The sequence below is a fragment of the Neodiprion virginianus genome, chromosome 1 (assembly GCF_021901495.1).
Source record: "Neodiprion virginianus isolate iyNeoVirg1 chromosome 1, iyNeoVirg1.1, whole genome shotgun sequence".
NCBI lineage: Eukaryota > Metazoa > Arthropoda > Insecta > Hymenoptera > Diprionidae > Neodiprion > Neodiprion virginianus.
In genome coordinates this window covers 19,442,075-19,456,058 of record NC_060877.1, presented here as the reverse complement: position 1 = coordinate 19,456,058, position 13,984 = coordinate 19,442,075, and the positions used below count along the sequence as shown (strand labels likewise).

The 13,984-nt window shown below is 37.1% G+C and overlaps 1 protein-coding gene across 5 annotated transcripts in view; it reads right to left on the bottom strand.

The window, feature by feature from the left end:
- Nucleotides 1–3,478: 3,478 nt before the first annotated feature.
- LOC124296949 (peroxisomal membrane protein PMP34) overlaps nt 3,479–13,984 on the bottom strand; it is a 32,245-nt gene continuing 21,739 nt past the window's right edge. For 3 of the 5 annotated variants that reach the window (XM_046747452.1, XM_046747433.1, XM_046747461.1), the window contains 4 exons: nt 10,313–10,560; nt 6,920–6,987; nt 6,541–6,750; nt 3,479–5,591 (listed from right to left, as the gene is read on the bottom strand). In XM_046747452.1, coding sequence (XP_046603408.1) covers nt 6,609–6,750; nt 6,920–6,987; nt 10,313–10,560 — 458 coding nt within the window. In that variant the 3' untranslated portion in view covers nt 3,479–5,591; nt 6,541–6,608. Of the gene's footprint in view, nt 5,592–6,540; nt 6,751–6,919; nt 6,988–8,028; nt 8,720–9,400; nt 9,891–10,312; nt 10,561–13,984 lie in introns of those variants that run through there. The other 2 variants (XM_046747442.1, XM_046747469.1) reach the window with 2 other exon arrangements.

Here is a 13,984-nt window from a genome sequence, read left to right as displayed (position 1 = left end):
CAGTTCATGTACCTACTCATGATTTGGGATGTCTAGATATAACTGCACCTAAGATTATATGCTGCAGCCAACATTGAACAATAAGACACATCCAGTTTCGGAGAAGTACAACTCATTTACTCTGTAAAAACTCATTCCAATGCCCAGGAACTATAGGACTCATGTATGTAAGATAAATACTGGACTAATGTTCAACACATGATTTGTTATGTTTTCATATAATCATATGGATTAATTGTCTTGTAGATTAGATCAACAGTTGATGAACTAAAGTAATTAGTATTACATTTGTTTTTTATTAATCTATGACTTAGTTTCCACATTGAGTATTATAAAATCTACTGATTTTTTAATATCAGTGACTGAGTAATAATTTTATCAAAAACATTGACCATTCTTTCAATTGTAAATCCCTCAACGGTCTTGTATCACTTGTGAAATCGTTTGACGCAATAACCTTAGTTCCCAAGAACTATTGACGTACCAAATTCCAAAGATATCCATCAAGTGACTATTGACCATGCGAGGCACACCCCATAGTTCATCAGATTATGGATTCACGGGGAGAATATCAGACCTCTGAATCACAGATTTCGCTGAAACTTCTGGGGGTGTTTCTTCGACACAAAATATGGAATTGCAATATGTGCTTCCATACATTGTGCCTTCCTTCGCTCGATTTACAATACCTTGGGCTATCGAGAATTCATAGACTATATTTTACTATGGTTCAAAAATAACAATGAATCCATGATTACTTGAATCTATGAGAATCTGCCATCGAAGGTCCAAGACCTATGTGAACCTGGCCACTATTTGATATTTGAATAAAACTTTTTTGTCGATTGCATTCGTTTGTACTCTGTCTGTGCCCATTTGTACCATTTCTTTTTTTTTTGTTTGTATCCCTGAAGGTAAGAAGTTACCGCGGGGTTACAAATGGTCAGCCCTCCGTTGTGAAAAATCCAAATTTTAACTACGTCAGTTGATTCTGCTACGATTGTGCCCATTTGTGCTACTTCACCAGGATCTCCGAGACCTGAAAAAGTCGACAAACCGACGGGACGTCGTGGCGGTGGACAGTTTGCGCAAGTGGGTCACGTTCGATGCCACGCAGTAAGCCGCAATGGTGAGTTACTCCCATCCTGGGATGAGGGCCCGCAGTCAGTAACCCTGAGATGCAATCCGTGGTCAAGATTGTTTCGTGCGACGGGTGCTGGCAAGGCTGGACCAAGGTTGAGTCCATTTCCCATGATCGAGAAGTGGTCAATCTCATACAGGTGGGATTTCGGGCGGAGGCCGGGACCAAAGGTAGTCAGGAGTCAGACGTTCATAGGGCTGAGGAGGCCGGTTGCCCGCTCAGCCTGGCAGGTGACGTCTGGCGAGGCTAGCAACCGTACACACCCGACACATCCTAACTTCCAATGTCCTCCGAACTAACCAATTTTGGCCATATCTGATTATCGGTTGGCCCTCTTGCGAGAACTTGATCACTCCTCTGCGGGGTGCAGTTGTCGTCTTTCCCACGTCTTTAGCACTTGATGTGTAAATAAGAGAGGGTCTTGTTTTTTAGATCGTAGCGAACAATTCGTGCGAACGAGGGGGTCGAGGGCGACCTAGAATGGTCAGGGAGGCCGAATGAAGTAAACATTTTTGAAGAGGACTGGCTCAGCCAGAAAACCATGCGGGATCGGTTATCGGATGTTTACGCTACGGAACAACTCGACTCGAGAGCCCTGAGGAATGCTCTCGGAGAAAGGCGGTCCTGGAGGCATTCGACTATTAGCCAGGCCACGAGACGGATCAAGCAAAAGAACTCTATATTCTCAACAAATTTAAATCTGTAAAATAAAGTACCTTTCTGCATACATGATAGTATTTTTGCCGGCCAGGTTAACGGATTTTCTTTGCGGTGTCATGGAAAATTCTAGACGAACAACATGAGGCTTCTCATGATCGTTACCTCAGACGCTCCACCGCTGATAACGTGGAATGGGAGTCGCCTGCATGAGTTGCTTTGTCGTACGCATCGTACGCGTGATTCTTCACCAGGCAATCTTTATCTTACAGCCTTAGCAAACGGTCACGCGGACGCTTACGTTATATTTCCTGCGTGTACACTCCTTAATATTTACTTTACTTTACTTATAATAAATAAAAGACGATCTGACCATTAATCTACTTGATTCTATAACTTATTGCGTGGTAACCCTCGAAATTCTCTAAGCTTACCTGGTGATCCTAGACACAAAAACGAGGCAGTAAGCCAGTACCGATCGCGTGGTAACACAGATAGATTTCCGTATAACAGCGGCAAATGATAGTGCGTCGGCTCCCGCGCCTTCATTTCTTTTTTTTTTTTTTTAACGACTTTGGCGCAATCGGCGACTGCTGATCTTGATGAATAATAAATTTAGGAACTTTTGAGCTCCGTTATCATGTTCAATAATGTCATTTTTCCTTTTGCCTTTTAGCGAAATTCACATTTTTTTACAAAATTTGGCTAATTTTCCGTCACGTAGAAGTGGATGGAATTCGTCTAGTGCAAAGAAGTAGGCCTAATACATACCTGTTTCACGATATCTATTCACAATTATTAGAATAATCATGAAAACTTACTTTTTCACCTTCTAGAATAGATTCAAGATGTTCCATAAGCACGGGGTACATACGACGAGATTGTTACCCTTCAATTCAATTCTACAAACTTTTATGGGCTTCAGTGAATTACTCTAAAGTTGTATTTATGTACCCGTAAATGCATAAAAATTTCTAGAAGGTTCTCCATTTTGCTAAATAGTATTTATATGTAAGCAATGCAACATCACATAACAATTAATTCCATGTTTCAGGCTGTCCCAATCATTATTTACTCAGATGTAGAATACAATACTTCTCGAGATGGCTATAATTTAAAACTTTCCTTGCATTACCATTATTTTCCAATCCAGTTTGAACCGGATACCGGCTTTCAGAGTTAAATAGCGCCACAAGTGCGGTAAGGTAAACGCCTGAGTCTCTGACCCTATCTGCGTTCCTGAAGTGTACTTACACACAATGTTTCTGCCCCCCATCAACTGGTGAACATTCCGAAAGTCCCAATCGAAAACTGAGATACTAGAACTCTTCTGGTTTATTTATATGAATGTCCACGAGCGAAGTAAAGGCCAATGCATACTGTCGCGGAACCGGACAGGACAGGCACAGCGCATTGACTAACTATTTTGCTCGTTTGAATTATCATTTTACGCCTAGCGATCTTATTACTGCTTTACACCAACAGTTTCGTACCGTTCGTCACCGGGCGGAGGAGTGAACGATGGCAGACAGCGTCGGATAGCGCTGCGGAGCGGAGCTGTCCGATCCTGCCCTGTCTTGTCCTGTCTTGTCCTGTTCCGCGACAGTGGGCGTTGGACTTAAGATGGTTGCCTCAGAAGATGAGTAACTGAAGCATTTATCTTAGTGTATAAGGCCAGCATTTAATAATTTTTTTTCACTTTATTTCGTTTAAGTACAGCAAATTCAATGTACACTTGAGGACATTGAATCTGAGACGGCTAATTTTTTACACTAGACAGTTATGTTGGCAACAAAGAGAAACCTACAGCGCCATAGTCGGCCGAGCGCAAAATAGACTCAATCTCAATAAATATAACATAACCCATGACCGTCGAATCTTAAAACCTTAGAATACCGCTAGGATGCATAATGACTTGTTCAATCCAACATCCAAATTCGCGCACGGCTGACTATGACACTGTAGGTTTTTCTGTGTTGCCAACATAACTATCTTGTGCAAAAAATTAGCCGTCTCAGATTCATTGACCCCAAGTGTACAATATTTGATTTTCTCAATAAATAAAAATATTTATGTATAGTGCAAATAAATACCTATACGCGCCCACTCCATGTGATTGCTGCAAATCATTTCAAGTACATTACATTGAACCATAAAGTACGGGTCATATTCTCTCTGTGTAAATATGTGTAACGCTTTTTAAATATATATTCATCTTTCTTTAATAACGCTTACAAAAACGGTCGCACGTAGGTATTGATGTATTTTTGCAACTACAAGCATGCTCCATCACTTATTCTGAAGAACTTTTGGTTTTAAATTAGAGTGAAATCTTTAAAACTCTCGCGTCCTGAATAATTTATCGTAATCCTCAATAGTCCAATACACACATCTGGTTTTATCAAGAAGTTACGCCTTATTATTCCCAATAGCCAGCTATGAGAATTCGCGCTGGACGGCGAAGGGGCCCAAACTCAATATCCTAACACACATATACGTGATCCGTTCAGTATTACACAGTATCTTTGATTTTGACCAACATTGGAATGTATGGGGAGATAATTCGTCGATGCTGGTCAAGGTGTGATACAGTTTATTGATTTTACAGCGTTTCAGCCGTGCCCTGCCGACCATCTTCAGGAAAATTTGACAACCAGTGTCTGTCTACGTGTTGTAGCAGTGAAATCAATAAACAGTATCACACCTTCTCCTACGAAAATCTGACGGCTCTCCTATTCAGCGCATCTCATCGGCTGCCGCTCTGGCTGCTTTCGAGGCTCGATTCCCCGTAGCTACCTCCACTGCCTCTCTCGCCTTTCCGGCCGCTGCTAGCTGTGACTGAAACCTGGCTCCGATCGCAGATCTCGGACTCCGTTGTCTTGCAACCAGGCCATCACACGGACTGAACTCAGGTCTATCTTGACGCTTGATGTCTTAAACGTGCACTCTATCAGCATCTCTTCCGGATAAAAGAGACTTACTCCTGATGGCGATTCTTCATTTAGATTTTAGATTTCTCTACTTCCTGCTTCTCATGTTTTTATGTTTCTACTTTATTCTATTTTTATTCTATTTGTTTTTTTTTTCTAACATTGTCTTTGCCGTCTTTCACTCTTCCAATTTTTGTATCCTTCTATCTCTATATTTCTACTCCTGTCTATGTCGTAGTTCTCTGTCCTTATTCTGTGCTTCTCTTTACACTAGATTTCAAACTAGGCTAAGTTTTTGGATTTGAGACTATGAATATAGCTCAACTTTGTATACCTTTCTTGTTATTTTCCAACATTGCCATGGGAAAGATATCAATAAACCATCAAACCATCAAACCTTGACCAGCATCGACGAATTATCTCCCTATCTATTCCCCTAGTCACGAATTCATCACAAATTAGAATGTATGTTAGAAACACCTCCATACCGTAAATTTCATAAAAGTAATAACATATTGGTAGCTTGCACGTATGCATATGTACTCGTATATTACGGCAGTCCTAGTTTAGGCTGTTGGTGAATTTTTCCCGGGCCGCACCTTAAATCGGCTCGAAATAATTTTTAACAAATACCCTAATTTTTTCAGATTTTCATCTCAACATTGACTAAATCTGACTTTTTTCATTTAAAGAGTGCTGAGACTGCCTGGTACGATGATTTGAACTTTTTTTCAGATAGTAGCGCTAGTGCCCTCTAAAATCTCATAGTTACAGATTTTTTTTGCATTTTTACTCTGAAAATAGCATATAATAAGCAACTTCATTCATCGTCTACCTATAATTATTGTCACCCTTTCGTATACCTTACTCATAAAATATATTATAGTATTGGTGATCGGTCAATTAAGAAAACGTAATTTTAGTTAACGTTTCGACCCGGATATGGGCCCTCCTCAGAACGATTTATTTAAAAAAGCGCAGTAGGAAGATACGATGGTTCTTCATCCTATTCAATTTATCAGCTGTCCTGATCCAGCGCCGTAAGTGACCAGCTGTAGTTTTTCCATGTATACGTTCGATGTTTAGAATAAAACCCATTTTAGTTCTCTGAAGTAATCCAATTTGTAGATATGATGAATAAGAATTCTCGACCTCGTATGTAATATATTATAGTATTGGTGATCGGTCAATTAAGAAAACGTAATTTTAGTTAACGTTTCGACCCGGATATGGGCCCTCCTCAGAACGATTTATTTAAAAAAGCGCAGTAGGAAGATACGATGGTTCTTCATCCTATTCAATTTATCAGCTGTCCTGATCCAGCGCCGTAAGTGACCAGCTGTAGTTTTTCCATGTATACGTTCGATGTTTAGAATAAAACCCATTTTAGTTCTCTGAAGTAATCCAATTTGTAGATATGATGAATAAGAATTCTCGACCTCGTATGTAATATATTATAGTATTGGTGATCGGTCAATTAAGAAAACGTAATTTTAGTTAACGTTTCGACCCGGATATGGGCCCTCCTCAGAACGATTTATTTAAAAAAGCGCAGTAGAAAATGGGTTTTATTCTAAACATCGAACGTATACATGGAAAAACTACAGCTGGTCACTTACGGCGCTGGATCAGGACAGCTGATAAATTGAATAGGATGAAGAACCATCGTATCTTCCTACTGCGCTTTTTTAAATAAATCGTTCTGAGGAGGGCCATATCCGGGTCGAAACGTTAACTAAAATTACGTTTTCTTAATTGACCGATCACCAATACTATAATATATTACATACGAGGTCGAGAATTCTTATTCATCTTACTCATAAAATGTTCCTTGTCTTATATACAAAGTTAATGCAACCGTATTGATCAATTTTTTTCCATCACAAATATTGCTTCCGTAATAATAGTTTGAATACAAACGCAGCAATTTTTTCGTAAGCCGAGAACATCAGAGCAGCTGTCAGGACGGTTTGCAAAATCTTCGCCTCCATTCCTTTGTATAAGCCGCTAATTCCGTTTCTCCTAGAAGAAAGACAAAAGGGTACATGCAGCGTTTAGATACATAAACTTATGCACACTGTATTCATACGTATTGCATGGTAATCCAAATTATATTATTGGGGCCAATTGGGCTAACCTAACATAACGATTACTGTCACAATGTATAGTTGATTACCATAAATATACTTACTTGAAAATATGAAGGAGAATTTGTAGGGTACCAGCTTTAGGCGATAAATCAGAATACTTGTGGCCATGCTTAAAACAAAGAAGAAGACATTGTTTCGTTCAATCAACTTTAACATAAAAGAAGTTCAACGACATCCAGTTACTTGGTCTAAGAATTTGATGAAATCTAGGAGTATCGGAAGGAAATATACCCAAGAATGAAATCCCACAGTTTATATTTATTGAATACTAGCTTTCCAACCTGTGAAAAAGTTACACTTTTTCTGATTATTGATCAAATTATAATTTAGTCAACGGCAAAGCAATGGATTATGGATTGGAATACTCAATAAACTAAACTGCAAGGTGTCTCATCAAGCTCGTCAAATTCACAACTTTCCGATTACTATATTACATAAATATATAATTTTATGTTAGAGAACTCGATGCTCTTTTATCTTAACTACTGTCTCTTTGACGTTTATTCACGCGCACTCCTTATCATCTTATCTTTCAGCATAAATGGCATTAAAATACTGTGCAAACAATATCACTGATCATCCTAAAGACGATCATTGAATTTAAATAACTTTAACAATAAGTACACTTATTTTACATCCCGAATTGATGTCTTCCGTCATTTTATACTAATCGGCATTATATTGTACATTTATATACTATTATGTAAATAGGGCATTCCAGCTCATTTCAACAAGCCAACGAAATTTAAGTCTTAAATTTTTGTAAAAATGAGTATGTTTGATTGATTGATGGATATTTAATGGTTTATGCCGTAGCTCAAATGAGCCATGAGACAAAAACTAGTGGGTTACATAGATGTTCAAGCGCACAATTAATAAAAATTAGTAAACAAGACCTATTGAACAAAGCATTCACGCGCAAGCGCAGAGAGACAAAAAAATAAGTAGCATAATAAAAATGATAATAACAAAAGTATGTCTAAAAGATATGAAAGAATATAGATTAGAACCAAGTAAGAAAAGGAACTAAATGTAAGAAAGAGAATGAAAGAAAAAATAGTAAAATAAAATAGAGAGTGTAAGAATAAAGATAATTTATACTAAAGTAGGTAACAGTGATATAAATAAAGGTAAAAAAAAAAAAGAATATTAATAGAGACGGTGTGAAGATAAACAAAAACAAAGTAGGTAAAAATAAGAGAAAATAAAAGTAATATAACTAATCTATATATATGAACAGCTACATAAAATAATAGCCTTTGATTTATTAACATGCATCTTTAGGCCATTCTTCCGGTCCCAATTCGCCACTGAGTGATTTTGTTAGCCCAACGTCGTTAATAAATATCTCGGAAAGCGCTGGTGTTATGTCGTAGTATTATCGGAACGAGGGTACTTCTGTGGATATAAGCTCTCAATTCACAAAACTGCAAAAGACTTGACTAAAAAAATTGTAATTTTTACCGACCGTAGTGGTATTTACTGTTTCATTATTTTATGTTGAGTGTTAATATACAATTAATCGAATTGTCGACTATTATTGATGATAAATAACGACACAGTTTTACTTTGTTTATTTATATTTTTATTCCGCTGCTTTCTAGACAAGACTAAGGGTACAGCCAGACCAACCTAACACCTAGATGTTAGACCTAACATCATATAGTTAGATTAAATTCCCAGCGCGTCGATGTTGACTTGAGCAACAAATCGCAAAAATTGTAACACGGGTCACGTCCTTCAGGCGCCAAATCGGCAAGCGGTGGTTTGACCTCAGACTCACTACAGCTGGGCAAAGGCGTTTGCAGTTTTTCTTGTTTATTGTGTGGATACGGGAGATTCTATTAAACATCTTAAAGTGACTGCAGATGCATAATGATAGTCACTAACCAATCGCTCACCTCGCACGAGCTATCAGCTATCAGGGGCACATTATCAAAATAGTATGGCGGAATTGTAGTGGTCATTGATATTATTGTTATGAATTTCGTACTTTTATAATATTCGTAAAAAAATCAGAATACTTAATTTTTTGTGCTGAGGAAGAAGAAAGTCCTAAAATGCGGTCGAATTTTTATCTAAGATTCTACATTATAAAACAAACTTTTTAAGGCCACAACGAATATTTCTGGAATTATAGTTTTCGATTGATGAAAGTAGAAAATCATAAATTAATTCAAATATTTATTTCGTTAGGACATTTTTTTTCATCATATTCTTTCTTACGTCCTCCAGACCTTAGATTCTTTTTCCACACTTCTAAAGCTACTTTATATCATGTACCCTCTTCTTATCACCTCACTGTCTCAGATCCCATACCGCATCAGCAGAATGCTCTCGCTACTCCTGCACTGCAAGTAGACAGTCTTTCGCATCCTTCCCCCGTATACGCTACTCTCAAATCATCATTCATTCGGACGACATCTACAAGACCTCTCTTCCTTTTTTTCTCCCTCGCGTCTTCTCATTGCACTTTCCATATCTTTGACAATAAATCAATTGTACACTCAACCATTCAACTCCTTAACATAACTTCGTTTCACTTCCTCTGATTCTCTGTACGTGCGCGTAGTCGACGGGTTATGAACCCGAAATAGGCCGCGATAACATCGCGGCTGGGTGTGGATGCGGTCATCGATAGCCGTTCATTGTGATCACTATCATCCACCCCGTAACATCATATTCAAACTACCAGCGAATATGGATGTTTTCGTAATCAATTTATCACACTTACATTTCATGTTCATTAGTGACGAGTATGTAAAAAGTTAGGATAATAATAAGAATTATCATTTTTTTTTTTTTTGTAATCTTTCAGAAGAAGGACCGTTCCGACACAAAAATTATTAATATAAATTCAGAATTATTCGTCCAAAAAATGAATTTGTGGCACTTTGACGGTCAGAATAAGATAGGCATATCCGATACCATAACTCGCAATCCCCGGATAAGAACGCAGAAGGTGACTGTGTCAGCCCGGATATGAGGCTTCACGTCCCGTAGAAACAAACTCTGTGAAACCGAGAATCGTGGGATTATTCTTTTGTAGAATCGAACTCTATACCTATAGCGATCTCTATAGAAACGAAACCTGCAGGAACGGTTCTTTCCACCCTCGAGAGCTAAAATAAGTTTAGCCTCACTTTTGTAGAAATGAACTCCGTAAAACTGAACTCTGTTAACTCGAATTCTATAAAAATTATACCCTCTCATCTTTTGCAGTCTCGTGAATCAAGAGCTGATATTAATAGAATTAACTTCGCTTTACTAATCTACGACATATTAATTTTGGAAAAAAATTGTCAACGTAAGGTTTGTTGATAGGGTGAGATGAGCTGGAATACCCCAAATGTACAATGCATACGATAGATGTAGTACCTAGTCATTTATGAATAGCATCGACTCATTGAAGAATGTATTGAAAGTTGAGTTACCCTTAATTTGGTTTGAGCCAGTTGTAATGGATAAGTCACAGTAGTGGCGACAGTTTTTGCAATGGCTCCAATTACGAAGAACACAACAGCTGGTGGAGGCACTGTACCGAAATTTTTCGCAATTCGTCTCTTAATAGCCTCGTAGGTCATGAATTGTATAGCGGGATTCGAGACCAAAAGTAAACTCGGTAAAGTCCCAGCCCATAGTTTTTGGATACCTTCCGTTTTCCAAATGTAGATGAGACCCTCTAAGATCCAAAATAAATGTTATTTCCCATTGGATTATTTCGTTGCTTTGTCGTATTGGAGAACATTGTATTCTTAAATGAACACGTCTTTAAAAAAAGGAATACAGAGGAGGGGAGGTTTACACATTGTGGTTCTAGCTGTTAATTGTGACGTACGAATGCGGGAGGAAAGTCTTGTGGTCATACCTCGCTCTTCTTCAAATCTGTTCAACCCAAATTTACGTTTGTCAGATTTCAAAATGTTTTGATTCGGTGAACCGTCACAGCTTACTTACAATCTGGAAATTTGAAGAAAAAAAAATTGTCGCGAACTTCTGGTTGATAGGAAAACTATGCTTCTCATATGTGAGAAATCACGATACTGTCAGAGAAAAAAAAATGTCCACTTGTCATTCAATTACTTTCTTAGGACTGCACTGATATGCTGCAAAATCAAATAAATTCAATTGTACGTAGCATTCGGCAAAATACAAGCTGGTTATTTCAGGCTTGCTTGCTTTGAGCACTTATGAGATTTCAAAATTTTTTATAACAAAGAGTTTGTATCCGAAAATTCGATTTCAAAATTTTTATTTTTCTATGATGCTTGCCAATCTCATGTAATATGCAAAGTGGTAATTTATGAAGTATCAGCTCTGCAACTGCATAAGCCATCATGAAGAATATCATTGTTTTGTTTCTATGTATTGTACTGAAAACTTCTCAGGCCTGTATAAATCATGACTTGAACATTACGATTCATGACTTGTAGTCTAAGGTAGTCTAAGCTTCTCGAAAGACATTTTTTTTTTGCAACTCTAACGTAAAAATAGACGATTATGGCCACCTGCTTCAAATGAACAAACGACGCTATTTCTCAATGAATGACTCAATGACTCAATGGTCTCTCTGCCAGTGGACAAAAACTGTTTTTGCCCACTCGTGGGGAAAATTGTTCGCCATTTCCCAACATACAAGACAATCATTGTGAAATACCGTCTTTTGTGTATTATTGAGGTAACCTTTGCTGTTTTGAGAAGAAAGTGTCGAGGAGTGCACAATGATTGTCAGTTTAACGTTAATATTAAATTCTTTATTCTTGACTAGCTCTTAGGTTGGATCCAGAGCGACTGACGCGCGATCGCCACCCAAGTCAGTTTGCCACACAAATCGTCTATTCTTAGATTTTTGTTGTGAAAAATGTCATGTGCAACTCGTGGAAAATGACGAGTCTGAGTGAGCGTGATAATGCACTCACTCACAATCGGGAATAAAATGTTCGAGGGTATAAACAGATTGTTTATTACAGTGGCTAACGTTTGGTTGTGACAAGGTCGACCTTCCTCTGAGCCTTTCTCTGAGGGTATATACTCTTTTATGTAAATACTGGGATATTGGTCCCACATAGCATCTGTCACATTCTATACAGTCTGTATGATACGCCACGTTAGCTCAATCTTTGGTTGGTATTTTATCTTGAAGAATCGAGAACAGTTTAGAATTAGTATTTAGATTTTACATACAACCCTTACACCTTGTTTATAAGTATTTTTTGAAGTTGTTCAGTTAATCCTTTGATGTAAGGGAGCACCGAAAAGGATTTGAAATTAGGCAGAATGTTAGTTTTAGCTTCCTCAGATTTAATTGCATTATAAAGTTTGTCTACTCTCATTTTCGGTACATTTCTGATGATTTGTGATAGATAACCATTGTTTTTCAATGTGTCAAAAATCAAATCTAGCTTTTTCTACCTAAGGTAAAGTTCAAACAATCTCAATGCTCTATCCACTAATCCAGACGCCGCACTTTTCTTATAAATAATTAGTTGATGAGATGAGAAATATAGGTCCCTACCAGACCATGTAGGTTTTCTATTCCAATCGATGACTAAAATGTTATTGCGTTTGATTACTAAGGTATCTAAGAAACTAAGTGCATTATTTACCTCTCGTTCAAAAGTGAATTTGAATTCATGGTGGACGTTGTTACATTTTTTAACTAAGTTGCCTATGTTCGAAATTTGTACTGCAGTCATAATATCGTGAACATATCTTTTGAAAAAAGTAATAGAGACTCGAACGTGGGTATAGCAGCTTTGTTTCAATTTTTCCATTACTAGGTTGGCTACATTTGAATTAATAGGTGAGTCCATCGCTATACTCTCTATTTGTTAGTAAACCTTCTTATTGAAAATGAGAAAGGCTGAATCGAGGCGTAACTTCACACCTTTTATGAACTCTTCCTTAGTTAAACATATGTTTCGTTCAATTTCATTCCACCTGTCATTGATGCAGTCTAAGTCTAAAGTGACAGGTACGTTAGTAAAAAGCGATGCCACATCCAATGATATCAATATATGGTTGTCAGGCAACTTTTTGTTTCAGATGAATTCCGCAAATGATCAAGAATCCGTAGTGTGGAACTCAGATTTTCCCAAGATCTGTATTAAAGGTGATGCACAAGATTTTACTAATTTGTAGGTAAACCCGCCAATGTTAGAAATAATCGGTCGGTATGGTATGTTAACTTTGTGAATTGTAGGTAAGAAATATATGTTTAGTGATATCGAACTCAATCTCTTTAAGCTTTTTTCTTGTATGTTAGATAGATATTTACATTTCACCTAATGATTGACTAAATCATTGTTTAATCTCTGGAAACTTTTTGTTCGATCTTTTTTCAAAAGTTTATCTGTACTTCTGTCCCTTAACATCGTAGTCACCTCGTTGAGATATACGTCAGTTTCGACCAAAACTGTTTTGTTACCTTTGTCTGGTTTTGTATCCATTATTTCAGGATGTTGTTTCAAGAATTGTTTAGTTACGTTAAATTCATGTAAAGCTTTGTTTTGGTCTAAATTTAGTTGTGTATTATTCTGATGTGCTATGATTTTATCAGTCAATTTATTTAAAAATGTAAAATAATAGCAATATAAAATTTTCACTGCATAAAGATGTCATATCAGTTTAGCTAGTTTGACATCAGATATGCCATGCTCTCATCATGGCCACATAATTTCAGTTAAATTCAAAAATTTTGAAATTTTGAACAGATCAAATAAAGCTAAACTTGATATATAAAAACAAGAATATAAAACTCGGTGAGTGATAGTAGTTATTTTTTCATCGTAGATTATAAACTACATGTATATGATTTTGTCGCAGGCATATTTTGTTGATTTGTGATAAAACAAAGTCACTGTGTATATAATTGAGTTGCTTTTGTAATATTCGTTTTGAGAAAGTCTTGTTAAAAAAATCTTATTTGTTATTTAAATCACTGTAAATTGATTAGCTTTAATTATTTGTAATAATTCAACTCGATATTATAGACTACTTGACTCAGAACTGTTAGTTTTGTTTATTTCGATACGGGCGTCTATAGGCCTGCCCGTTAGTTAATAGCGTCTTAACTCGTAATTAAGCTCGACCATAGTTTCGCATTA